Source organism: Rhinolophus sinicus, chromosome 2 (genome assembly GCF_057876585.1).
Source record: "Rhinolophus sinicus isolate RSI-liver-muscle chromosome 2, RSI-T2T, whole genome shotgun sequence".
Taxonomy (NCBI): domain Eukaryota; kingdom Metazoa; phylum Chordata; class Mammalia; order Chiroptera; family Rhinolophidae; genus Rhinolophus; species Rhinolophus sinicus.
Genome location: NC_142502.1, coordinates 170,574,095 through 170,600,737, shown reverse-complemented (window position 1 = coordinate 170,600,737; position 26,643 = coordinate 170,574,095). Strand labels below are relative to the sequence as shown.

At 47.4% G+C, this 26,643-nt stretch overlaps 1 protein-coding gene across 1 annotated transcript; it reads left to right on the top strand.

The window, feature by feature from the left end:
- The first annotated feature begins 1,502 nt into the window (after positions 1 to 1,502).
- Positions 1,503 to 26,071, top strand: LBH (LBH regulator of Wnt signaling pathway). Its single transcript, XM_019735332.3, has 3 exons — positions 1,503 to 1,759; positions 4,347 to 4,449; positions 23,424 to 26,071. Exons 1-3 carry the CDS (start codon positions 1,734 to 1,736, stop codon positions 23,610 to 23,612), a joined length of 318 nt encoding a protein of 105 aa, XP_019590891.1. The 5' UTR covers positions 1,503 to 1,733; the 3' UTR covers positions 23,613 to 26,071.
- Positions 26,072 to 26,643: the final 572 nt, after the last annotated feature.

The following is a 26,643-nucleotide window of genomic DNA, read 5'->3' as shown; positions in this document are numbered from 1 at the left end:
ATTTTGTGGAGCAGGGATGGGGAGAAGCTCCTGAATTTCCCTACTTGTAGGGAGCAACTAGGGGCTTGTCTTGAAGCTGCATTTTCCTAGGAAATACACTGTTTTTACTCAGGTTGTATATATGAATGAGTAAAAATAGCAAAATTGTTTTAAATTTAATTATCCTTGTCAATTCTTACCGATTATTTTTATTTCGGTTGGCTTAGGAATGCTGATGAAAATTATGAGGGCTTCTGTTAAACCCTCACCATTAACCTTACCATCCTTTACTTAAGATAGGATTAAGTATTTCCACTTTTAAACACATAAAAATGGATTCTGTACATTCACTACCTTTCAAAGAGCTGACTGACTTCAAAGCACATTCAATTTTGCCAAGTTTTTCATACCCTCCTCCACTCCCCACCCCCACACACACTTCATCCGACCCCAGTACACACTTTGGTCAGGGTTGTAAGGCCAATTCACAGGAGTTTTGAAGCAGAGGTGTGAAGCAACGCACTCCAGCCACAGAGGGGCAGCCTCCTATCCAGGCTCTGGGGGCTGTGCAGCCTGACCGCCTGGACAGACCTCCAAAGTTGCAATTCCTGAGCAGTGTGGGAGGGGTTCGGCTGAAGCTCTTTGTTTCTTCTCCTTGGAGCAGATCTGGGAGCCAAGGCTGGTGGGGTGTGCATGAGCGGCGCACAGCCGCACCCCTGTCCTGCTCCGCGGGAGTGTATGTGTCCAGTGGAAAAACCCTAAGACGACACCACTTCCTTTCTCACAGAAATAAAACCCTCCATAGATCTCAGGGATGCAGACTAGCCCCTCGCAAGCTAAGGAGACCCCCGCAGGCTCTCGGTCCTCCCAGCTCCTCCCGTCTTCCCAACGCTTCTTTTTTAGCGATGCTCCCATTTCCACGCAGCTTGCAGGATATAGAGGGGTCGCACCTCCCGCGCAGCGATCGAGGTGCCGCGGGCGAGGATGCCAGGGAGAGGCCTAGTTTGAGAGATAAATGATGAAGCGGGGTCCCGAGTTGTGGGCTAGGGAGAGCGAGTGGGTGCAAAGGAGGGCTCGGGCACCAAGGGACTAGGGTCGAAGCATGGCGCCCTCCCCCGGCGCAGCGCAGCCGGCAAGCGTTCACGTCCGGAACCGGCCCAGTACCCTCTTCATGCCCACAGTCCTCCACCCGCGAGTCCGCGGAGGTGCGTGCAGGGAGCGGGGCTCCGACGCTGGCGGGTTTGTAAGCGCGAAGCGGCACTGACATTGAACTCCAGCCCCGGTGCGTGCGAATCCACGCGCGTGCCTGCGTGTGTGAATCGTGGGGAGGGGGCCGGGCTAGAAGCTGTAACAAACCGCGGCTCTCCGGTACCAGAGCTGAGCGCGTCCCCGAGCCGTCGCCCGCAGGATCTGCGATCGTTGAAGCCATTCATGATTTTGGTGACGTTATTCCAAGAGTGGGCGAGGGAGGGCGGGGCCTCCCGGGGCCGAGCCCCGCCCCGCCCCTATAAATACGGCTTCCCGGGCTCTTTGTGGGGCCGCGAGCTCGGTGGAGAACCAAGAGCTCGGTCTGTTTTGCGGACGCAGCTGGCAGTGGGGCTGTCTCCGGAAGGCGGACGGGCGAACGCCCAGTGCCGGCACTCGGACTCCTGCTCCTTGCCTGCCGCGCCTGTCTGCGTCCGTGACATCCTTATTCGGGACTCAGTGACCGTTTTTAAATCACAAGGGCGTGGGTCAGCCTCCCCTAGGACTTCATGTCTGTATATTTCCCCATTCACTGGTGAGTATCCTGCGCCCTCGGCGGGCATCCATCTCTCGGCAGTGGCTGCGGGACTCTGGCGCCTGCTCGTGCCAGCTTGGGTGCGAGGGTAGCAGGCAGCACGGGCGCCGGGCAGTAACCCTAGCCGGTGCAGGAGTCAACGTCAAGGTTGCAAAGGTGGGGGTGGGGGAGGTGGTGCTGAGAGCATCCAGACAAAGGAAGTGAACTCAAAGCCCTCACTTCAGGGACCGCTGGGAAGGTATATGATGATGGGGTGGGGGAGAACCAGGGGTCACGCCTGAACCCCTCTGACCCCCTAATGCGGAGGGCTGCAGGAGGCGTGGGCCCTGCTTGCCACCGGGGGGTGGGGGGACGGACTCCTGCTCTCCTCGAGCCCCTCCCCTTTTTCTTTTTGTTTGTATGCATGTCTCGGCGTGGAGGCCGGAGGCAGTGGGGCTGAGCTGGTGCAGCGGCGGCGTTTACAGATTTCCAAGGGGTGGGGAAAAAACGCTCTCCCCACACGTAACGGGTCTGAAGCCACAAGCAGCGGCACAGGCACATGCTGCACCCTCCCGACCCCTTCCCTTCCCATAGCCCCTCCAAAACCGACGCGTCTTTGTGGGGGCCTGCGCTCGGGTGGAGCCGCCCCCGTCGGCCCAGGCTGCAAGGAGCCTGGGCCGGGCAGGGGGCCGAGGGGGTTTGCACCATAGCGGGGATCGGGGCTCAGAGGGATGCGCCACGGCGCCCGGCTCGTTGTGGAGCGAGGCCCCAGGCCGCTGAGGATAGCGCGCCGGCAGCTGCTTCCTTCCTGCTCTGGGGAAGAGGAGGAGCGGCCGAGGGGCGAGCGCTGGCGGCTCCGGAGCGCGCTCTCAGGTGAGGGCGCCGAGAGCCCGTCCCCGCAAGCTCTAGCTCGGCGCGGTCCTGTTCGGCTCAGGCACCGGAAAGTTAATGCTTCTCGCTTCAACTTTTCTGGCCCGCGCCACAGCCCCGAGCGAGGAGCGAGCGCCCCTACATCAGTCGAAGAGCCTGGTGAGAGCTCTGTGCGCGCTCTTCTGGCCCAATTCTTTGCGGGGTCGGCGGCAGCCTTTCCTTGACCCCGGAGAAAACTGCCTTTGGAGTCCCGGCTCCTGGCCGGAAACTTGCCCCGAAACCCAGCATCTTCTCTTAGTCTCCCCTCCCCTCATCCCAGCCTGGCTTTGTTTAGATAAGAGACTGAACTCTAAAAACAAAGTAAAAATTCCCCCACCCCCGAGGCTTGCATACCTTTCTCCTTCTGGGTGCCCCTTCCCTCCCACCTCCGGAGGTGTGTGTACAGCCAGGTGCCATATGGATTGGAGACTTTGTGTTCCTGGCCACTCAAAACTTGCCAAGGTGGGTGTTAGAGCCCATCGGGGTTCTTATCCCCAGAGAAATTAAGGTTGGGGGTTATTTTATAGTTGATTAGCACTTCGTAGTTTGTAACACTTCTTCTCTGCCGCCCCCCCCCATTAGCCTTTTTTTAGCATAAGTGTGACATATGCATTATTAGCACCATGGTAACCCACAAACAGGGCACCTGTGGCTCAGAGAAATTATGTGACTTGTTCAAGATCACACAGCTCTTGAGTTGCAGAGCTTGGACTAGAACCTATCGCTTCCATTTCCAAACCCCATGCCATCTCTATTCTATAGTAAGCATAAAATGAACAAGAGTTTGGTACCCCTGTTTCCTTAGACGTAGTCTTTATAAAGCCTGCCCCACTTTTTTTTTTAAAACTATGTGTAAAGCTATGATGGTGAAAACATTGGGTGTTGTGTAGTGAGGACAGTGACTTTGGTATGTACCATTTGGCATTTTTATGCTTTTGGGACCCTGCATGTGCCCATGGCTTGTGTGAGGATAATGGAACGTTTGTATCCTGCTTACAGAGTACAAAGCACTTTCACATGTCAGCCATTGGTGGGCCAGCTTGGCCCCTCTGGAAATTTCCTTTGCAATCAGAGTCCGGGTATCCTTAAGGCGTTTAATCCAGGGGATGTTTTTCAAGCTGTGAGCTTGCAGCTGCTGTGGCTGGAGCTAGAGAAGGGGGTTGGATGGCAGATGTGAAGCTTGTAGAAAGCTGACCCTTTGGGACGTTTAAGTGGGACATTTTGCAAAAAGGAACACTAGAGAGACAGAGAAATTTAGGAAGGCAGCATTATTATAGGTTTCCCTGAGGTTGACCTGTTATTATTATGTAATAATAATAATATGCAGTTCCCTGAGAAGAGTTGAATTGGTTTTAATATAGACAGACGGATTCAGCTACCTACTGTTTTGTTTTTTTTCTAGTTGTCACTTAAAATCCAGTCACTCTGTGCCAGTGCAGACTAGTACAGGAGAGGAGGGAAGAGGAGGTTTGCCAGAGAGGTTTTCAGACAATGGCCTTTGTTGATTGAGGTTGACAGCCCTATGTTCTGGGCTTAGAAGGCACTTCCTCCGGGTGTAAGCTTGTTTTTCTGCGTGTTCTGTTTTGAACACCTCTCATCCTGCCTCCAGACAGTCCCCTGATCTAACAGCAGAGCACACCAAGAGTAGGAATGTGAAAGTGCATGTGTTTGTTAACTTTGGGTCTGGCTTTCTTGACAGCCCTGACTATCTGAGATCGGCCGAGATGACTGAGGTGATGATGAGCACCCCATCCATGGAAGAGATTGGCCTCAACCCCCGAAAGGATGGCCTTTCCTATCAGGTGAGTTCAGTATTGGGTTCCTTCTGGCCCTTTACAGCCTAGTGGCTTTTGCTGGGGCTGGAGGCAGACTTGGTTCTGTGTCCCAGTGCCCCTTATAAGAGCTGTGTGACCTTGGGAAAGTCCCTTAATGCCAGTAAGCCTCAGTTTCCTCATCTTTAAAATGGAGCAACCATACTCCTTACCGCATTGAATCATGGTGAAAATTCAACATGATGAAAGGATGTGTATAAGGTATTCATAGTCCCTGGGACACATTAAGGATTCAGCAAACATGAGCCACTGCTATTAATTAGTCATCCTGGTGGTTGTGGACTCTCCCATTCATGGCCGCTAAGGAGGAAGTCATTTGTCCTTTCAGTTCAGACATAACTTCCCTTCCCAGCCACTTGGACAGTGGGAACATTGCTCTGCGGGGCGACTTATGGGGAAGGGTGGTATGGTGGAGGAATAGTTCCTTCGAATACTGCTTTCTTCCTCACGTTGAGAGTTGACCAACTAATTCCAACAGTTAACGTTAAACTACTTAGAGTTGAGGAGAGCTTTCCCCAAAGAGAGGCTACCACTAGCTTAGAAATTGTCCTGTGCGGTAGATCCCAAATCCATAAAGGACCAAGAAAAAAAAAGTGACCTAAGTAAGAGCTTTAGATTCTTAGCACTGTGCTCTTTCTGTACTGACATGCTGCTCTTCCACTGCCTGTAGACGGCTTCAGAACACCTTCAGTTACCTGTGCGTCATTGAACTGTTTAAGGTTTCCAAGGAGAGTTCCTAGGTTATTACATTTGGGGGAAGAAAGAGTTTGTCTTTAGGGAAGATGTTGGGGCTAAGGAAATTGTGTAGGGTGGCTGGCCTGGGGAAGAAAAATGGGGGTGTGATGCACCCATTCTGCAGATGTTAACTGAATGTCTGCTGTGGGCCACACACTTTACAGATGGTTCGCATTCACTCTGGACCATAGCTCTGAGGTGGGAATTCTTGCTCTGTTCCATGGATGAGGAAACAGACAGACTGAGTAGGTGACTTGGGTCTCAAACTACAAAGCCTTGCTCTTATGATGGATCATGTGTCTATACCTTGGGTTGGTTCTTGGCTAGAATCGAGACTTGCTCTGGCTAGTCATTCTTTAGACCCATTCCAGAGGCATTTATTTTGTAAAGGAAGAAACAAATAGAAAGCCATGTGGGTGCAGTGAGGGAGGGGATCCAAGACTGCCTAGATGAAAGCTAAGGTTGGGTAAGGCAGCTTGGCAGGTGACAAAAGAGTCACCCACAGACATGCTTGGGAGGTTCAAGAAGGCCCCTTTGTTTTGTGTCAATGTAGTCAAACCCCTTTTGCTGGCTGGAAATAAATATTCTGGTAGCTTGAGGGGGTGTCAGGGGAGAGGGGAATACCCTTTCCTGGTAGTTTTATTCCCTCCATGCCCAGAGTGGGTCTGAGCGAGACAATTGAAGGCTCCACAGCCTGTGGGGGGTTAGAAGTTTCCTGGCTCAGCAGCTGGGGTGTTTTTAGATACCAGTTTCCAAGCCACTGAATCAGACTGAATCTCTTTGTGGTTATAGGTGAGATTTTCTTTCACTTCTGAGTTTTAGATTTCTATCACAGAACCTTTCCAAACACAGTCGTCAGTATGTGCTATGTGTGCTTTTTATATTCTCCTTTTGAATATGTCCCAGGATAAAGGGCCAGGTCCTACAGAGCACTTTTCTCAACCCTCCAAGTCCTTAAGGCTGCTTTGCTGAGTCTGAGGGTGAGGGCGGGTGACAATGGAGGAAGGAGCTGCAGCACTGGGTGAGGAAGGCTGATTGGGGGCTGCAGTGGCAGGAGCTAAATAAAATCACCTCTGGGCTCCTGAAATGTCTCAGTGCTGCCTGAGAAAGAGGCCCTCAAATCTTCCCTGTGGTGCTGGCCTGAGGGTCCCCCCACTTCTCACAGCCCCTCAAGAATCTTGTCCCTGCTGCCTGGCTTGGGGCCACTATCCGATTCCAAAGTATCTTACCTGCAACTTCAAAGCAATCTGTCACAAGATTTCAGAAAGGTCTTCTGGTTGCCTGAAGAAGAGAAAGGGGAGAGGCTGTAACCTTTAACCAAGCAACATTTATTGGCCACTTGCTATGTGTGGTGTGCTGGCTTGGCGTCTGCACAGATGGGGTTCAGGGCTCACGTGGGAAGCCAGCAGGTACGTAACAACTGGAACACAGGCAGTCTGGTGGAGCAATGCAAAAGCCGTGGTCAATCCAGGTATGGATGGCAAGGAGAAAGCTTGGGAGGAGGTCAAACTGGGTCTGGGACTTGAAAGAAAAATTAGGACTTTGACAGGGCACCTCCTTCAGATACCTCTTGGCTCAGGTGCAGGGCTCTGTGGAGAACTGGCCTGACAATTGCCATAGGACTGATATTCACTCAAAGCTAGTGCCATTCAATTAAACACATTCCCACCAAAGCTCGGGGGATTGGCCGGAGCCCGTCTGCTGTGCATGCTCAGGCTGGGCTCAGATCTGGGGCCGGGAGATCTCAGAGCTCGGTTCTTGGCTTTCTGCCCAAGGGTAATAATAGTACATGGCTTTTTACCGAGACCTGCTTTTCCAAGGAACCAAAAGTGGGAAGGAGACATCAGTCCCAACTTTGCAGATGAAATAGAATCTCAGGCTTGTCATTTGACCTTGAAACGAGGTCGTAAAATAAATAGGCACACTGGACTTTGTCGATCATTTCTCCACCGTCCAGACCTACCAAGGGTGAAGCTTTCCTGATTTCTCTGCCCCAGATGTGATCTCTTTCAACACCTGTGACATTTTGTGCTCTGAAATGATGCTGTGCTAGGTGTGGAGGGTATGGGTCCTGCCCTACCTTCTCCCCGCGCAGGTCTCTGAGGGCAGGACATGACTTCTTACCCTCTTTGTGGCCATCAGCCATCACCCCTGTCGCTCCCCTCCCCAACCCAGTGTGCCTGGTGGCTCAGGACCTTCACAGAGCAGGCCCTAAGTGACGGTGGTGCTTTCAGCGAAGCCCAGTCTCCTGATTCTAAAGCTGCCCACTTTCACCTCTGCTTTAGGGTCTGTGAAGGGCCTCCTTAGGCTCATTCTGTCACAGCTTCACATAGATGCCTTTTTATTCCCTGAAAGACTCAGGTAAGCCCTGTCTCTTGTGCTTAGGAAGTTAGTGCATTTTGTGAGCCTGTATAAAAATCAACAGAGCCAATGCCTTGTTTTGTCTTAACATTTATTTAGAGAATCAGTACATGAAATCCATGTCTGCACACTCCCTTGGCATGAATTATAACACCCGCCGAGTGGGTGAGTAAATGATTACTAGAAAGTCTGAGTACATTTTGGGCGGGCTGTGGGTGGCAGCCAGCTCACTGGAGCTGAGTGGGAGGTCTCCCTGAGGACATTTATGGCTCTGATGGCTACAGCTCTCTCGCCACACTGCACCTGGGGGCCTCCTGTTCTCCTGCCCCCGGGACAGGAATATCTGCCACCTAAGGACTTCTTCCTTTTCCTGATTCAAGGAAGCAGGTCAGTGGCTGCCTTGCAGGGCTCTCCCTTGGTTCCAGGGGCTCTAAGAATGTGGCATTTGGAATGCCTCTCTGACTGGGTCTCCTTGATTGAATGCTGCCCCTGATTAGCCTGGATCCTGAATGGGGAAGAGTTCTGGGCATTTATTTGCCTGGGGACACTGATGATGCCACAAACCAAGGGCCCCAGTACAGCATGCTGACGCTTCTGCAGTTTTATCGCCCTTGCTAAGTTCTAGATAGAGATACAGCTCCTTGGTTTGCGTTTAAAACTGTCCTTTCTAAAGCATCTAGACCAAGATCTGATAACTTTATCCTTCCCTAGGCTCTTTAAATTCCTTTCTGATCAGCACACATGTCCCTCATGGGCTGCCCTTTGTATTCCTTCTGCTGTGCTTGGTCACGTACTCCTACCATCTGATGTTCATCTACCAGTCACACAGGCAGCGGGCTCTGCTTCCCAGGAAAGCCAGAGAGGACGTGCTATAAACCAGAGGGAGCTCGGTCTTCACATGCCACTGTGCCTCATGCCCCGTGCCTTGCCTTTGATCCACAGAGCTCAGAGCTTCCCTGCGTCTTCCCCCGCGTTTCCCAGGACAGGAGGGAGGCATCTCCTGGCGTTTTATACAGTAGGGAGGAGGGACAGTAGAGGGTGACCGCTGCTTGCCACAGTCCTGCCATTTGTTTCTGGCAGTACAAGGGTCTTGGTCCTAGCTCTGCTCTAGGACAGGCCCAAAGCACTGTGCTAGCTGAGCGCTAGCCTCTCCCTGGGCAGGATCTCTCAGCTTCTTCTATCTCCCCGGCCCAACAGTAGCCAGCTCCTTTCTCTCCCCGCCCTCACTCGTTATCAGAAGTAGTAACTCCTCGGTCAAAGAACAGGCTCGGTTTAATCACTGAAGTCAGGCGGCATTTGGTCTTCACTCCCATCTATGCAGAGCCTTCCTCAGCGAAGATGCCCTGAGCCTGGTTTCCCTGTGCTGTTCCCACCTGTGGAAATGCACGTGTTGAAATAAGTGATGGCTTGAGTTTCCTTCCCCGGGTTAAGCCCTCAGAGAGGTTGCTGCTCTGTGTCCCTGCCACCATCTCCCACAAGCCCCTGCTCACGAGGCCATTCTGGTCATAACTCATCAACTACCTTTGTCTCTTCCTTCGCGCGCGCCTTGTCTCATTGGTTGCCCCCCAGCTGTGGTACCCAACATATTCTGCTGAGCGGCCGCATGGAAGTCCCATGGTCACCAGGAAACCATCTTTCACAACATCAGACTTAAAAAGCCTCAGTCGTCCCCGGAGAGACTTAAAACTAAAATTCCAAAGCACTTGGCAGGAGACGTCTAGCCCTGGACACGACATGTTACTGGAATCACAAGTTTTCTTTCTCCTGCCCCTTCTCCCTTCACCCCACTCCCTCCTTGGTGCAAATCATAATCATGTGATACAAAGCAGACAGTTAGGGCCACGTGGTTCAGAAGCACAAGGAGTTTGTTTCTCTGAGTGGCGCTGGGCCTGGTCTGCACACACTGCCTCCTTTTGAGTCCATGTGTACTTTGTGCGGGTCAAGTCTACTTTGTATGAGGGATCCAGCACCTTCCTTCCCAGGCCCAAAGCCTTGACACAAACATCGTGTTCACCATTTTGGAATGCCCCTGGGTCAGGGCCTGCAGAGGGCTGGAATTATTCCCATGGGGATTCCCCCCCAGCACACACACCGTGGTCACAGCAGTGAGTCTGTAGCCCCGCCAGGGACAGAACAAGCTTTCTTCACTTTCTAAGCCAACACGTTACACACTAGGACCATACAACCCGAGTTTTTCTCAAAGGGCCTGTGTTAGGCCTGATGCCTCTGAAATGCTTGTGTGTTCATCACTCCCAGGGCAGGGTCTGTGCCTTAGGCTGTGCTTTGTTCCTACAATGCTGGACACAATGTCCCACAACAGTTGCTGACGGAGTGCTGAGCCACGTGTTGGACCCTTCCTCCCGCCCTTTCCTGAGGAGAGGATACCTGAGGAGAGGAGAACGATACCTCTACCTTGACCATCGTTGGTGTAGATTTTTGTAGGATCAGCATTTTCTCTATGTCAACCCAGTCTCCCAAGTTGGATAGAAAGGAGAATTGTACCATTAGGAAAAGGGATGAGTTTGGGTGGTGAATCTTGTGACCGGAGCCAAGAGCTATTCCTGGGTGTCTGGGGAATGTCCTGAAATGATCTTTCAGGCCCGCGTCCTGAAATAATCTTCGGAGGATATGAAAACAGGCACTCATTCATACAGAGCTCAGAGTTGACGGGGCTTTACTCCTTCCTAGTCTCTGAGCTGCTGTGCCACCTCCTGCCTCTCACTTCGCCACCTGCCCTTTCGTTGTCCCTGAGCCCAGCTCAGGAGGGTTCTTTATCAGTAAATCAAATCCTGTGTCTGCTGCTTCATTCCTCGGCTAGGGAAGGGCCCCTTATCGCACAGATCTGTCTTTGAAAAAATATTAAAATTAGCCAAAAGTTTCTCCAGACTGTTGTCCAATTAGCACTTTGACCTCAAGGGATGTTTGGGAGCTCTCTTAGCCCCATCTTCACTAGAATTAATTGCCTCTGTCAGGAGCTTTTTTTGGGTAAACTGTACAGAAGAGGCACCCAAGCATTTAGCTGAAGCAGCATCGACTACTTGCGTCTTGATCAGGAATTTTATTGGAGCCAATGGGAATCAAGGTTCTGGATCGCTCCCTCACAGTAAAATTGGCCTGAGCAAGGAGGGCATTCACAAACCTCAGTCCAGAGGTGCTTGGTCTCTAGGTCTGACTTTCTCCAAACTTGAATCTGAAGGTGGTTCCCAGGCAGAATTGATAGTAGACCTTGAATTCACCCTCTGCCTTTACTTTGGAGAGTGGAAACACTTGCTTAGCCTAGATTTGAGAGGCATCCTTGGCTTTCCCAAAGGTGTGTGTGTGTGTGTGTGTGTGTGTGTGTGTGTGTGTGTGTGTGTGTGTGTGTGATAATTACAATGGTAATATTTATTCCTTTTAGAAACAGGAAAATACAGAAAAGTACAAAGAAAAAAAAAAACACCCATGTTCCTATCACTGAACATTTTGGTATGTTTACTCCCAGTGTATTTCTATGCATTTATATTTTAAAAAATTAAATTGAGATAACACTGTCTATGCTATAGTGAATCTTTTTTTCACTTGCTATAATATTGTGACTATGTTCCTGTCATTTGGTTTGCTTTGTAAAGTGACGTTTCATTTTGTTATATACCACTTTTTATTGCTGAATATTTAGGATGTGGCATATTTTGTTCTTACAAAGAATACTGCTCTGAGCCTCATTTTATAGAAATCTCCACACAGGTCTGCTTCGTTTCCTTGGAATAAATTACTGGAAGTGGAGTTACTGATTTAAAGAGATTCAACCTCATTAAGCCTCTTGATTATTTCTTATCTTAAAAACAGAAAACAAATAAAAGAGTATCAAAATATAAGCTCCCAGCGTTGAAAGCTCTAGCAAATAGACTCTCAGGGGTGTAAAACCCACAGAGATGGAATAATGGAGGAGCCTCGTAGATTGAGTCAGAAAGGTGTTGGGTTATTTTAAAGTGGTTAGGAGATGTTGTACGTCTTCTTCTAGTTTGTTAATTGCTTATTTTGAGATGATGACAATTGGTGATGTTTAGGCAATTAGCCAGCATTACAAAATAGCTGGTGACCATGTTCTTGTTCTACAGTGGGTATGTTGACATACTCTGTGGATTACAAATGTACATTTATATATATATATATATATATATATATATATATATATATACACACACATATATGTATATATTTCCCTACTTATCTCCTTTATTCTATTAATGACGTTGGAGCACCGTGTGACCTTAAAGAAGACCAATGAAGTCGCCTCAGCCTAGAGACCCATGAAGGTTGGACAGATGCACGTTTAGTCCCCTGAGCCATCTTGGTTTTCCTGGGGTTCCAGGTCTGGCTCATGGAATGGTCATGGTTTAAAAATATTGCTTCCGTGAAATCAAGGCTACAGGCCTCTTTGAAGTAGATCTGGACATGATGGAAGTCTTGGGCCCAGTGCTCAAGGGTCTTCTACCCAACAACTCCGCAAGGCTCCAGGTGCTTTACAACAAGTCAACAGCCCAGGCCATTGTTCCAGGAGGGTCCACATACTTCTGACAGACGAAAAAGTGAATTGAGGTGTTACACAGACAGGCTTTACAAACGTTAGTGTGTTTTTATGGTTACTACCTATGATAAATAATACTGGTTTTCCATTTATGTAGTGAAGTTTCATTTAAAAAAAAATGTTTCAAGCAAGTGAGTAAAGGAAAAATATAATTGAGCCATAATGTGTGCTTGGGTGTGAAGGAAGGATGACAGTGGTGTTCGACTTCCAGAGGCTGACGTCACTGCTGTAACCATGAAGGAGTGTTTTTTCTTCAAGAGTTGAATGTATCCTCTTGGATAGAAGCGTTCTTCAAGATTAGCGAGTACTCAGTTACGATATCTGTATTTCTTTGGTCATTTGCCCACTTGGATATGGCAGCTGAGCATCCTTCCTGTCTATTCTTGGCATCCTACGATTGAAGGTTTTCATGCCAAATTACTTTTTAATAATGTTCTGTGTATATACTACTTCACGTTTTAACAAAGTGTTAAAACCGGAGAACAGCTGCCCCTAGGGTTCACGGAAACTTTCCAAGGGATATGACAGCAGAGAGCACTTTTGGAAAATCAATTTCCACATCTTCAACTTCCTTCTGTTGCTTTTCTAAAATTGCATTTCCTGAAGGCAGGCTTCATCACTTTTCTGTTCTTACCTTTCCTGTCACAATTGCCCTCCTCCCCCTTATCAGAGAAGGACGTGCCTCTTGCCTCCCTGAATCTTTTAAAGTGCTTTTTCCCAGGATATAGAAACTTTGGGGACATCAAATGGACCATTCAAGATGTTACTGTCTAGAAAGCTCCATAAATCCCACCCATTGATCACATTAAGAAACCAATCTCAAAAAATGGACCATTGTGTTTAATAATTATTTGTGGTATGTTTATTGATTGGTTATGTACTAATAGCTACAATAAGCCAATCCAGAGTTTGTTTGTTTTAACAAGCCTTAGGGTCATGAGACATAAAACTATTAAATGTCAATTTATATACATACATATATACATGCATGCATACATACATACACACATCTTTTTATTGCAGAGAAGTATGGAAAGATAATGACTAAACACCTTCAAACATAAAAATACATGAAGAAAAATCCTATAGGGAAATACACTGGAAATACAGTTTCAGATAGAGAAAGAAATCAGATTTGACTTAAGAGCTTGTTTATGCGTCTTTTTTTTTAATAGGTGATGTTGCTATCAAATCACTATGACATTGATAAGCCTCTGAGTGCTTTGAAAAGAATGGTATAAAAGTCTTATTTTAAAATGTTAATATTTATAATATAGCAGAAGGATATCAGTTTAAAAACATGTGAAAGGAGACACAGTTTTTCAAAATTCCTTTAGGGAGCACACAAACAAAAAGTTTGGAGACCTGGGACATACACACTTTTCTTGGAATCAAAACTGTGGCACCAGAGCATCTCAGGATGGAAGGGCACCTTGGAGATTGTCCCCCATCAGATGTGAGAATGCCCTCTAGTAGCATGGCATTGGGTCACCTAGTTGTTCTTTGGACACTGCCAGTGACACGGAGCTCAGATCCGCTCACCACAGCAGGATTATGGACCACGGATTTGAGTAACTGGTTTCTAGTCCTGGGTTTATCATTATCAGGCAACTCACATCACCTCTTTGGGCCTTGATGTCCCCGTCTGTTAGGGAGAGTTGCTTGTACCATTTTTGTTAGAACTTTGTATAATGAGGTGAAATCCTCCATGCTGATCCTAGATTGGCCCCTGGAGTTTAAAAATCTCTCTTCCTGATGTCAGCCTTTCAGATATTGACAGCAGTTTTTATGTTTCCCTCAAACCTTTTCCAGTTTTAAAATATATTGACCTTCAACCTTGACTTACCATCATCCTGAGGGTGTTTTTTCTCTAGGCTAGCGGTTCTCAAACTTTTTGGTCTCAGTCCCTTTTACATTCTTAAAAATGTTTTAGGATCCCCAGAGATATTTGTTTATGTGGATTATGTCTTTTGATTATATCTTTTATGGATTATACCTTCTAAAATGTTTATTTACAATTCCTTTAAAAATAATAAAACCATTACATGTTAATATAAATAACAGTTTATAATAACAACAATCCTATATTCCAAAACAAGAAAAGTTTAGTGAGAAGAAAGGCATTGTTTTACATTTTTGCAAATCTGTTTGGTATCTGTCTTAAAAGAAGACAGCTAGATTCTCATATTTGCTTCTGCATTCAGTCTGTTGTGGTATGTGTTGGTTGAAGGGAATGAAGAAAATCTGGCCTGTTGCAGGTAGGTAGTTAAAAAAAGAAGAAGTATTTCAATAGCCTTTTCATATATTTTCTTTGGTATTTCACCAAAACTCAGCAAATAGTAGTTTCTTAAAGGTTAGTGGCAATGTGGAATCTGAAACCTTATCAATGAACTTCCTGTACTCTTGCATTAAAATCTATTAGTCTGTCTTGCACTTTGAATAAATCTTTTACCCACGCTTGGTTTCATAATATGGTGCATTGATCATTTGGAAAATACATGTTCACTGAATTATGCAGATCTTCCAAATGTTGACACATTTCATTATATAATATTTTTAAAAAGGTCACATTTGTTAATATCTCCACTGGTCTCATCAGAAATTCCTCAAGAATTAGGAAATTGTCAAGCTTACCATGGTTGATACAAGTTTTCCAAATTTCTGATTTTTGCTTGAAAGCTCTATTTTTATCATTGATAACAAATACCGTCACTCATTTTCTTTGAAGTGACAGGCTTGTTTTATTCATTTTTGAGAGCATGTCTGCCAAATAGCCAAGTCTGAATAACCATTGTTTAGTGGTCATTTTTTTAAGTAAAAATGGTGTTACATGGAAAAAGTGGCTAGTTCAGCTTGTAACTCAGTCCCGTAAGTGCTTTATTTTCCTTGAGGTAATCACTGTGCTTCGATATGCAACACAAGTGTTTTTTGCTGACTTTCCATTTCATCACAAAGCATCTGAAGACAACATACCCTTAAGAGTCATTATTTATAAAAATTATTTTTTACTGCTTCATCACGAATATTAAGTGTTTTTTTTCAACCTTGAGCGTGAGGTGGGGATGAAAATAATGATACGACTATAGTCTGCTGCCGCTGCATTCATTAATTTTCACCAAAGGTGCCAGCAATTTTACCCACCATTGATTTTTATAACATTAATGCAAGTGTCAACACACAGAAAAAAAGCAAATAACATCTTAGTATTATTAAGAAAATATTTAACTCCATGGACACCTCCTCTCTGAAAGGAGCTTGGGACTTGAGCTTTGAGAAGCACTGCTCTAGGCTGACCAGAACATGTCTTTTCAGAAAACAGAGGGACCCGATCTCCCTGTTAGACAGCCCCCATGATATGCGTGACCACTAGGAATATAGCCCTGTTTGCTTCAGTTTTTTTAGCATCAGTACTGCAGTTGTGATCAACTATAATCTCCAGGCCTCTTTTATAGGACCTACTATCAAGCAAGTCTTCCTGTTTGGGAGGGAAAAAAGTTTTTAACTTAAAGAAAGACAGGTAAATTTGCTGATGACCTCACTTTGGGACAAGGTGAATGGGAGGTGATGGATCTCATCCAAGTGGAGATATTTCACAGATGGTGGGAAGGTGGAAATGCAACAGTAGACTAGAGAATTCTCAGCCTGAGGTGTACAGGTGAAGACAGGAAGCTGCCTGAGTCTGGAGAAAACCCTAGGATGACACCGAGTCTAGATAGGTCAGGTGAACCTGAGCAAGGTCATGAGCATCAGGAGAGAGCGTAAGGCCCAAAGCAGGCTCACTGGCCTGGCCATGTGCTGCAGAGGTGGTGGTGACTGAAGGCTGAGCAAAGGCCATGGGGCAGGGCTGTGAGGAAGTCCTAGACACTTGAAAGAGTTGTTTCCATGCAGGGATGTGTTTGGAAGCCATGTGGTACGGGTTAGGAAGGGAACTTCAGACAAGGATGGGATGGCTGTGGAACCAGGCTAAAGATTCAAGATTCAATATCTTGAATCTTCATTTGCTCAGCCAAAATGAAGAATGAGGGAATGGTTAAAAATGGCAGGCATGTCAGTCTGGGCTTTCTGAGAGGAGGTGTGTCTGTGGGACATTTGGGTAGCACCCATGGAGAAGGATAGAGAGGATCTGTCATCCCCAGAGGCGGCTGGGAAGCACGTCTTCTTTCCAAGGGCAGTGATGATATAGTTGTAGGGTGCAGGTATTTGAATCATCTATGCCAGATAACTGCCGTCTTTTCTCACCCTGGAGAACTTTGAGACGCATACTTTAACTTTCCAAAAGCCCCATCAGCTGACCAGTCCCAGAATTGTCAGTACTAATTAGTGCTAATTAATTGGAATTTGGAACTCTTGACTTGCAGGATGGGTGTGTGTTTGAGAGATGTTTATGAAAGATGTGCTTATCCAGAGGATTTCCTTTTCTTTTAAGTTTCAAGGCCAGAGACTTAAGAATCTTTAATCTAAAGGAAGGAGATCCAACAGTTGTTACAAAGCCTCAAATCTCTGCTCAAGTCTCCTGTAGGATTAAAGATACCAGAGAAGAGCAGGAGATGGCGAGGTGGATATTCCACAGCCCCAGTCCAGGGGATGTTTGAGTGACATGAGGGTCTCCAGGGTGAAGAACTAGGGGACTCAAATCTGAATGGTCTGAGACTGGAGAATGTTATTCTCTCTCTGAATCCAATCAATAGCCACTCTGCCCCTTTGTACAGTTCTTTCTGGTTTTACCAGCCACATTTCATTTTGAAAAGTCATTAAAATGCAAAAGATGATGATGATAAGATGACAGGAGTCAAGTATTTCAAAGAACATATTTCTTGCCTTCACCTACTGTTGGGGCGTAAAAAACAATGTGTACTTTTTATTTGAATTGGTTGCTGCTCATTCATTCGGCCCTTGGAAAGCAGGATGCTCGTAGAGATCTGCCGATTGTTATAAACCAGCCCCTCCTCAGAAGGAATAAACACACACGGCCAATTCATTGTTGTTCTCCAGGAAAAATAAGAAACCCAGACTTTGGGAAGTTGAGGGGCAGGAGGGGTCTGACTTGCCCTGCAGTAGGCTGAGGGCGAGGTGCATAATGGGAGGACCTCGGGCTGTAGGGGCTTCCACTGAAAGACTAGGGTCTGGACTCGCGGTGGCTGACATTCCAGCTGGCCGAATCCATGCCCTTGGAAAACAGAGGCACTGGAAGGGAAGTGGTGAAGTCAACCCACTTCTCCTAGAATTGGTGCGTGCAAGCCCAAGAGAGCTCCTAACTTGCTCCTGTCACAAGCCATAACTATTGATTTTCCAGTCCCTCACTCTAAATGCTCCTTGGAGACCCCAGGTTCACCTAATAAGAACGATCACTAGGCATCGAAAGTTTACAGAACATGTTTACACATACCTGTATTTAATTCCCATCTCTATAAGGTAGAAATGAGCATTAATCCCAATTTATAGCTGATGGGGGGTAGAGGGGCGGGGAATGGGCCTCCACATCTTTGAGCCTGACTGTGCTGCCACTCAACATGCAGTATCAGAGAATCCTTCCAACAATACTGTAAAGTGGAAATTCCTTCCTCATTTTACTCAGGAGGCAACTGAGACTCAGAGAATTTAAACTGAGTTGACCGTGGTCATGGAGACAATATGACAGGGGGCCAAGTCAGAGCCCGATCTTTCAGACTCCTGGTCTATCTGTGGGAGTGGCAATTTTCTATAGCAGACTGGAGGTTGATTTTTCTCCCCACTCTGTAACCAGAGAGGGGGGAGGTAACTGTGTGGTTTTGTGCACTGAAGCAGACCTCTCTCAGTGCCTTGGGGAGCTACCTGGTTATTCATCTCAGGCCCTCTGCCCTACCTCCCCTGTGCACCCCACCCCAGCACGCCTCTTTCCTCTGTTCTGTCCCAGCAGAGAGGAGCAGGATGCCAAGCTCCCAAAGTCTCAGCTTGCAGACCTGGTAATTAGCCCTTTGTGTCCAGTTAACCACCTTTCATCTCCTCTACCTGCTGGTGTCCGCTTTCCCTATTAGCATCTCTCAGCTCTTTGCTGAGCCCTCCGCCCTCTTTGTGGCCAGCTCAGCTTGTTTGTCAGGGATGATGGCTAAGGGACGCACGCACACAGGGGAGGGCTGCTCAACCAGAATCACTCACATTTTCCATCCTGTGTGCCAGACATCTCTCTCCTCTCCCCACCCCACAGATAGCCAGGTTTAGGTCACCTGGCTTAGAGGAAGGCAATTGATAGCTAGGCCCCCAAATTTGGGGCCTTTGGAGCCCTGGTATTGCCTTTCAGTTCCCCTCCATGGCTAGAATGGGAGCTGACTAACTGGCAACTTTTATACTTCAGCAAAAAACCTGCTAATTCCTCATCTCCAAGGGGCTCGCCCTCAACCCCAGACTTCTGCTTTGAGGCTGCCCGTTTTGGTCCATCAGCCAAACAGCCTGAGTTTTCCTGGACAGTCCTGCTTTCGTTGTCCTCATATTTAAACATTTATGTTTGTGTTGTCCAATGCAGCAGCCACTAGCCACATGTAGCTATTTAAATTTATATTATGTTTACATATATCCTAAATTTATATTAATAAAAATGAAAGAAAATTAAAATTTTAAGTCTCATTTCAATTGCTCAATAGTCACATGTGGCTAGTGGCTACTGTTGGGCAGCACAGATGGAAAACATTTCCATTATCTCAGAAAGTTCTATTGGACAGCTCTGATCTACACAACCAGAAATTCCGTGTTTCCCCGAAAATAAGACCTAGCTAGACAATCAGCTCTAATGCGTCTTTTGGAGCAAAACTTAATATAAGACCCGTTATTATATTATATTATATTATATTATATTATATTATATTATATTATATTATATTATATTATACTGGGTCTTATAGTAAAATAAGACCAGGTATTATATTATGTTATGTTATATTATATTATATTACATTACATTACATTATATTATATTATATAAGACTGGGTCTTATATTAACTTTTGCTCCAAAAGATGCATTAGAGCTGATTGTCCGGCTAGGTCTTATTCTCAGGGAAACATGGTTCTAGTATATTGGTATCCAAACTACATTTCACAGGCTGTTTCTTTCTCGTAGAAGTTCCTAAAGTTCCCTAGACCTTTCAAGTGAACCCATTTGAGTTCCCAAAACGTCAGGGCTTGTTGGCATTACCTTTGAAAATGTGTCTCCTATAAAATGTACCATTACCAAGTTCAAATGCCTGCTATTTCTACACAGTGGGACATATGGGACCTGGGATATTCTTGGTGTGTGTGATCTTCAAAACTTCACTCCATTTACAAAGGAGGGAACTTGCTGTCTATTAGTTTCATCCAGGCCATCAGCCCTGACCGCCAAATGTGACAGCTGGATGTGGAATCCAGTGCTGGCAGAGGGAGGAAGGGGCAGAGCTGAAAGAATCACAGCTGGGTATGGATGCTTCTAGGTCTGCCCTGTCCTAGGGGTGAGGGTGAGAAATGCCTATCAGACCCTCCCCATCATCCTTTCTCAACTTCTTGAACAAGAGCCTTTGCTGCAGAATGAAAAGGATTTTTTCTTTTTCCTTTTTCTTGTCCGAGAGAAGGGGCACTTTGGGGTAACAGGTTGAAGCAGAAGCAGTTTCTTTTTGGAACGGGGCAGTTCCTTATTCCCTGCCAGTTCCTGCAGGCAAACAGCATGCCGAGCTGGCCTGCTGCCTCAACCGTACCTGTCATGTGCTTGGCAAGTCTGACTTGAGTCCTTTTTTCCACTGCCTTCCCCACCCTGTCAAATTACAGTTGCAACCTCTCATTTTTCTGCTGCCTAGATGATTAAAAAGCATGACTTAGTGGAAAAATCTTGACCTCTTTAGGGTCAGCCTCTTAAGCAGCTGTTGTAGATAAGATTGTGCTGGCAAAATACTCAGCAATACTTTTCAAGGCTTTCTGTCTGTGTGTAAGGAAATGAGAAGCTGTTTGCTTCTGGGTGCCTTTTGTTTGTCTTTGGAGAGAACTGAAATTTTCAGAGGCATAAATTGGTGTTATCTGATAATAAAGTAAAATTTCTGGTGGAAGCATTAGATTATTATAGTGATTTAAAAAAAAAGTAATTAAGCTTTGTTAATTTTTTTTTTTTTTTTTTTTTTTTTTTTTTTGGCTGGTGCTTGCCTTGAACAATTCAGGGAGCAAAGTTCTCTGGCAACTAAGCAGAATCAGAAGTTCAACGCTCAGACTTCCCCCAAGGACTTAAAAGACTTAATTGTGCAGCTCTTGGTGTAAAAGGCATTGTTTAGTTATTTTAATTACTGTGTTCGTATTGCTGCCTCTTGCTTAGAGATTGAATATTTACCGTAGTCCTGTTGAAACTGTTCCAAAAAGGACATTCCAATTTAAATTTAGCATATGTCCTCAAAGCATTTTATCATCTTTGTATTTGCCAAGACCTTGTACCCATCTAATGAGCTAAGAAGGTCACTATGCTTCTCAAAAGGAGACACTGAGGCACAGGTGGTTGAGAGGACTTGGCTAGGGTTATATAAGTGATGTCAAGTACATAGCGAGAATCTGGGGTCTGTGGCTTGACACAATGTGTTATCAAATGAACACCTCACTTGAAGTCCTTTAGGGCTGGGTTTGGGTTCCCTACCAGCCACTTCCTAGCTTTGTGGCCTCGAGTAAGTCACTTGCCCTCTCTGTGCTTCAGTGTCTTCATCTGTAAAACAGGGATCATACCACTCCACACTTCATAGGATTACTGTGAAGATTGAGATTCTGCTCAACAAATATGCCCGACATATCGTCCATTATCATCAATATTTTAACATCCACCTGCCCCTCAATTTTAGTTAAAGACCTATTCCTAGGTCAAAACAAAATTCCATGCTTTCCACCTTTACCGACCTCCTCCTCCTCCTGTTGGCCTTACTGCTGTTTGTCCCTTTCACTCTTCCTCAGCTTGGGTGATCAAGATAGTTAGAATCCAGCTGGCACCTTCTTCAGCTGGGGAGTCACAAGGGAGGCACAGCCCTGGGCTTGAGGTCAGAGGGTGGACACAGGGGCCCAAGTCTGTCCTGGGCCAGGTGTCCATCTCCGCTTGATATTTATCTCAGGTGCTGAAGATTTAGAACAACTGTTCTGACTGGCAAGTTCAGCTTCTGGACCAGGCTGCTCAGAGGGTCACCCTCGGGCCTCCAGCAGCTGAATAGGCAGTTAAAGCCCAGAATCTTGTCCACACTCTCTGGTCAGTTTTTTTGTCTATGAAATGGGAATGTTGACCCAGTAGCATCCATTCATTTTTCAAAAGGCACTGGCACTGGAAAAGCAGATCCAGGTTTGAATCCTGGCTCTTCCGTGTGACTGTCAGAGCCTCAGAGTCTCACTGCTCCTAGGGGGTGGTGAGGCCTAAGGGAGATGCTGTCTGAAAGAGCTGTATACACTGTAGCATGCTTTGCACTCATTGGGGATCCCCTTGCTCACATCCCAGGCTCATGCTTGGAGGGACACCTTGTTTCATCACCTACAGGGAAGAGCACCAGCTCCACATGAGGAGTCGTGGGGAGGGGCCCAAGGAGGCCACTCGGCCCTCTCCCTGCTCTGTACATGTGGGTCTGTGTGCACCGCGCAGCCCAAGGGCAGAACTGTAGGACTGGCCACGTAGGAAGACAAAGCCCGCAGTGGCGGTCAACCTTCCCCATGCCTTTTTTCATCCCCCTTCACCTAAGCCCCTACCCTGCCTGGTTTTCCTCCTGGCTGCCATTATGGTACTTTTCGTAAAGCTTGTTAAGTCTTTAATGATGCCTGGTTGTGCAGCTGGCTTAAGACTTAATCCCCAGCAATAGGGCTTTATTGGATAAATGGTTAATAATCACTTGTCTGCAGGAATTGGGGCGGTTTTGTTGAGGCCCGTGATTCCCAGCAGCCCCATGTGACCTGTGACATGGTCAGTGATTTGACTGGGACAGCACTGCTTGGGGTTGGGGTGCAGTAAGATGAAGCACCCTCATAACACCACGGAAGTTGGGAAGGCCTAAGTTTGTAGGCGAGCACTTCTACCTCTGGGGAACAGAGGACACCTGTCTGCTGCCATGGGCTTGTCTGGGTCTCAGCCAGGTATGGGCACTCCCCAGGATCTCTTCAAATGTACGTCTCCACCCACTCCGGGTTTTGCTTTCCTTTCTTTCACCATTAACAAGCTGTGTGACCTCGAGCAAGTCTCCTGACCACTCTGGGCCTCAGTTTCCTCATCTATCAAATAGAGAGGTTGGAAGAGATGGCCTTGAAGGTGCCCTGTGATTCTGTGAGCCCCAGTGTCCCAGACAGAGGTTCTTCTTTCTGGCTCTCTGGTGTGTCACTGAGGGCTGTGAATGGCAAGGGACCAGCAGCCCATTGAATTAAGTGCTTAAGCTTCTGGGCAAAGAACTGGGTCAGCTGTAGTCACAGGGCAGTGTGAGCAAAGGGAATCCACAGAGCCAGATGTGGCCCTTGACTTTATAGCCTGAGGGCCCGGAGTTTGAGGTTTCTTCCAACTTCAGGCAGAACACACAGTAGGCATGAAAAAAAGCCTCATTGATGGGACTCTAGAAAGAGAAGTAAACTCAGATGTAGAGCTGTCAAGGAATCAGGAGTTGTTTACAGGTGAAACAGCCTGAGATTTTGTTCCCAGCTTGCCTGTGATTGGGGGCCACCCTCAACCCTTATTTGGCCTTTACTTTACAGTTGCACTGAGATGAGGACCCATCTACTGGAAGGGCAGGTGGTGTTGGGGCCTGGGAGTCAAACATGTGGGTCTGAATCTCCTTTCAGCACCCGTTTCCAGGCCATGCTTTGGACTGCTGCAGTTAAATGCTTGCTGCAGATAGAGATGTGACTGACCGTGTTTCCCCGAAAATAAGACCTAACTGGAAAATAAGCCCTAGCGTGATTTTGGATGACATCCCCTGAGCATAAGCCCTAATGCGTCTTTTGGAGCACAACTTACTATAAGACCTGGTCTTATTTTCAGGGAAACACGGTACTATGGATGACATGATTTTGAATCATTTTATCTAAAACTGAAATGAAACAAAAAGTACAAACAGAGCCACCCCACCTTTTAGACTTGATGGCACTGCCCCGAGGGATGGTTTCCCATGTTGCCCTCAGATTTGCTCCCTGGCTCCTGCCTTCCGCCCCTGAGCAGGATCCCCAGGAGGAGCACAGTCCGGGACACGTCGCAGGTGCTCAGTCCTGTGTGTGTGTGTGAAATGAAGGAATGGAATTTCTCTTTTCAGACCGGTACGTGACTGGGTGCTTGCTCTGCTTTTATTTCAGATCTTTCCCGACCCGTCAGATTTCGACCGTTGCTGCAAACTGAAGGACCGTCTGCCCTCTATAGTGGTGGAGCCCACAGAGGGGGAGGTGGAGAGTGGGGAGCTCCGATGGCCCCCCGAGGAGTTCCTGGTCCAGGAGGATGAGCAGGACAACTGTGAAGAGACAGCGCCAGAGAACAAGGAGCAGTAGAGTCCTCGCGGACGCCTGGCAGGTCACAGCAGACAGCATTTGTACCTGAACTGTGTTCTTTCCCATTGTGATGGAAGAAGAGAGTGAGCCACAAGCGTTCTGAAATGTCAGACAATGGCTTTCGTTTTTGCACCTGCAATCACTGAGTTGGTCTTCTTTTCTTTTCTTTTCTTTTCTTGAACTGTGTCGGGCCGTGGAGCCCTCTGGGACACTTTGCAAGGCCTTCTGAGAAGGGAAGCTGCTTCGAGCAGGGGTGGGGGGTGCGGGAAGCTGTGTGTCTTTGAGATCGTTATCTGAACGCAAGCAACTCGAGGCCGTGGTGGGATTCCAGTGGGCTCTGGGGGTGGGGCGGGGCGGGGTGGGGGGAATGTGCACAGCGAACAAGGAACATTTGAGGTAAGAACACAAACATGAGACGAAAGAGAAAACACACGTTTGAAAGAAAACATTGAGCAGAGAAGTACAGCCAGGAAGTCCTACTCAGTGAGCGTTCACTCTGGCTGCTGGGGCATCAGACAACAAAATCTTCATCTCTCTCCCGGGCTTCACCCACCACTAGCCTTTGCTTTTATTCCAGGTGTGTTGTCTGTTTCAGGGGACGCGGGTGAAGCAGTGCAGTAGAAGCTCGCTGCCTGCAAAGCCAGCTGGAGGAGAGGCTCGGGAAAGGAAAAGGCCTCCCATTCCTTTTCCACGTACCCTCTGCTCTCGGCTGTAGCAGGTTCACATACCAGAGGTAATCTGGAGATTTTCTTTTAAGAGGCAGGGTTTTTGAGCTTCTTTCCCCTGACTTATCCTTTTTGCCCCCTAGCCCTTTGGAGAGTAGTGAGAATACTTCCTGCCCTTGTTGGAGGACCGAGGTGGACGCTTGGACACGAAGCTTCCTTCCCAACTATTCCTCCCAGACTTGCTTTCAGTCTTAGCAGAGCTGGCAGGCAATCCTCGGCTGGCCCTTCCTTCTCCTTCCCACCCCCAGGCACAGCCATCAGGAAAAGGTGGCTCCCAGCCATGCAGTGGGTTCCAGCCAGCCCGACCAGCCACAGTACCCACTCCCATGGGGGCTCCTGGCCTGCTTTTCTGGTGAGAGCTGAGTGGAGACCAGAGGAAGCTTTTTCTGTTTCTTGTGGGGAGGTGAGCTTTACTGCAGGTCCCAAGAGCTGGCAAAGCCTGGGAATTATTAGGTGGGGGTGAGGAGGCGCACGTGCAGCAGCCTGGGGATCAAGGTTAAAACTGAAGGGCGTCATGAGATCCTCGGCTTCTCCCCATGTGTTTCTGGATGCAGGTGGGAGGACGCTGTGGTGAGGGAGCATGGAACAGTTGTCCTCCTCCCTTCCCACCTCCCCCACCTGTCCCCTGCAAGGGCACAGTTGCATGAGAGAGAGCCTTGGACTGAGAGCTGCTTCTCAGAGCTCTGAACCACCAGGAGCAGCAGGTTGCAGGACAAACTCTTCAAACCATCTCCATCTCAGAACAGATTATGCCACCAAGAGGTGGGTTCGAGAGCCTCCCTGGGGCTGAACTGGGCCAACCAAGGCACCCACGTGCCCCCTTGGGTTTCTGGTCAGTCCAGGTTGACCCTGGTTTTGGACTTGAGTGTGGAGTTGTGTTTAATACCTCAAGGTTTGTGTGGCTCTCGGGAACGTTGGGCAGTAGGGCCAGTGTGTGCTGTTGACACATGAGCAGGATTTGTTTTTGGGAAGTTGCCTCTCCCCCTTCCCCCCTTCTGCCCCACTGCTCCCTTCCTCTGTGTTGTCTGCTTGTGTTACACACACCGATGGCAATAACTTCTTCCAGCTCCTTGAGGAAGTGGGAGAGGCCTGCAGCCTGCACTGCTGGGTGTTTCTCTCTCTTGCTCTCCCTTTCCTTCTGTTTTGGCTGCAGCGAGCCTTTCCTCCTGACTCTCATTCCCTCACAGCAGCATTTCTCATCCTGTGCCTCCCTTGTGGATGGGGTCTTGCCTTTTAAAATTCTGTGTTTCCGTGTCCGCCTCTCATCTGCGCCCCTGTATCATCTGTCCGTGTGATGGGAACGTGCTTGTAAACTGCATAACAGATCTATTTTGTGTATTTGTGTGTTTATGGGGGTGGTTTATTGTTTTTGCTGGTCGCTAGACCCCTTTGTATGACCGTTTGGAGTCTGAGCAGGCCAGAGGCTGACCAGCTAACGTCAGGACCCTCAGCAGTGAGCTTGTTGGGGGGACCCAGCTGCTCTTGGACAAGTGGCTGAGCCTCCTGTCCGGCCTCCTCTTTTTTTTTTTAAGTATCTTGTGTGTATTTCTAACTGATTGTATTGGAAAAAAACCCTTAGTATTTCAGTAAAAATGCCTGTTGTAAGATGACCCTCCTGTAACTTCTATCTGTTCTTTTTTGAGGCTCAGGGAGAATCTAGCATTTTTTTTTTTTTTTTCCAAACTACTTTTTGTCACTGTGACAGTTGTAAATAAAGTTTGAAAATGCTTTCCACTCTGGTCTGGCTTCCTTCTTTCTTCCTGCTCCATTAGAATGGAGAGAGCACAAAAGAAACCAAGCTGTAACTCTCATAGGAGGCTGCATTAGGGGGAGCCTCATGTGAGGTTCCTTACATGTCTTACCTGCTGGCCTTTCCGGGGTGAGCCCACCCGTGGTTTTAATTTTTTTTTTTTCATTTTTAATCACTTGGCTACATGAAAGCAGACTTTTCTTCTGTGTCAGTTGTTCTCAACTCTGGATACGCATCAGAATCACCAAGCGACCTTCCAAAATATATTCAAATACCCGAGTCCCACACCCCAAGAATTGATTTCGATGGGCAGGGGGGAAGTGAAAGCATTAATATTTGTAGAATCACCTGGAGAGGTGTTAACATACAGCCATGGTTTAAACTACTTTTCTAAGGGAAGAGAAATACCCAAGATACGTTGTAAGTTTGTTCACAAAGACTGGGGGTGAGTAGAGGGGTGTGTATGTAGCTACAGCGAGCTCAGCACCCATCCAGACCCTTCATGAGTGCCTTCCACGTATCGGGCATTGTTAAGAGTTTGGGGTAAACAAAATAG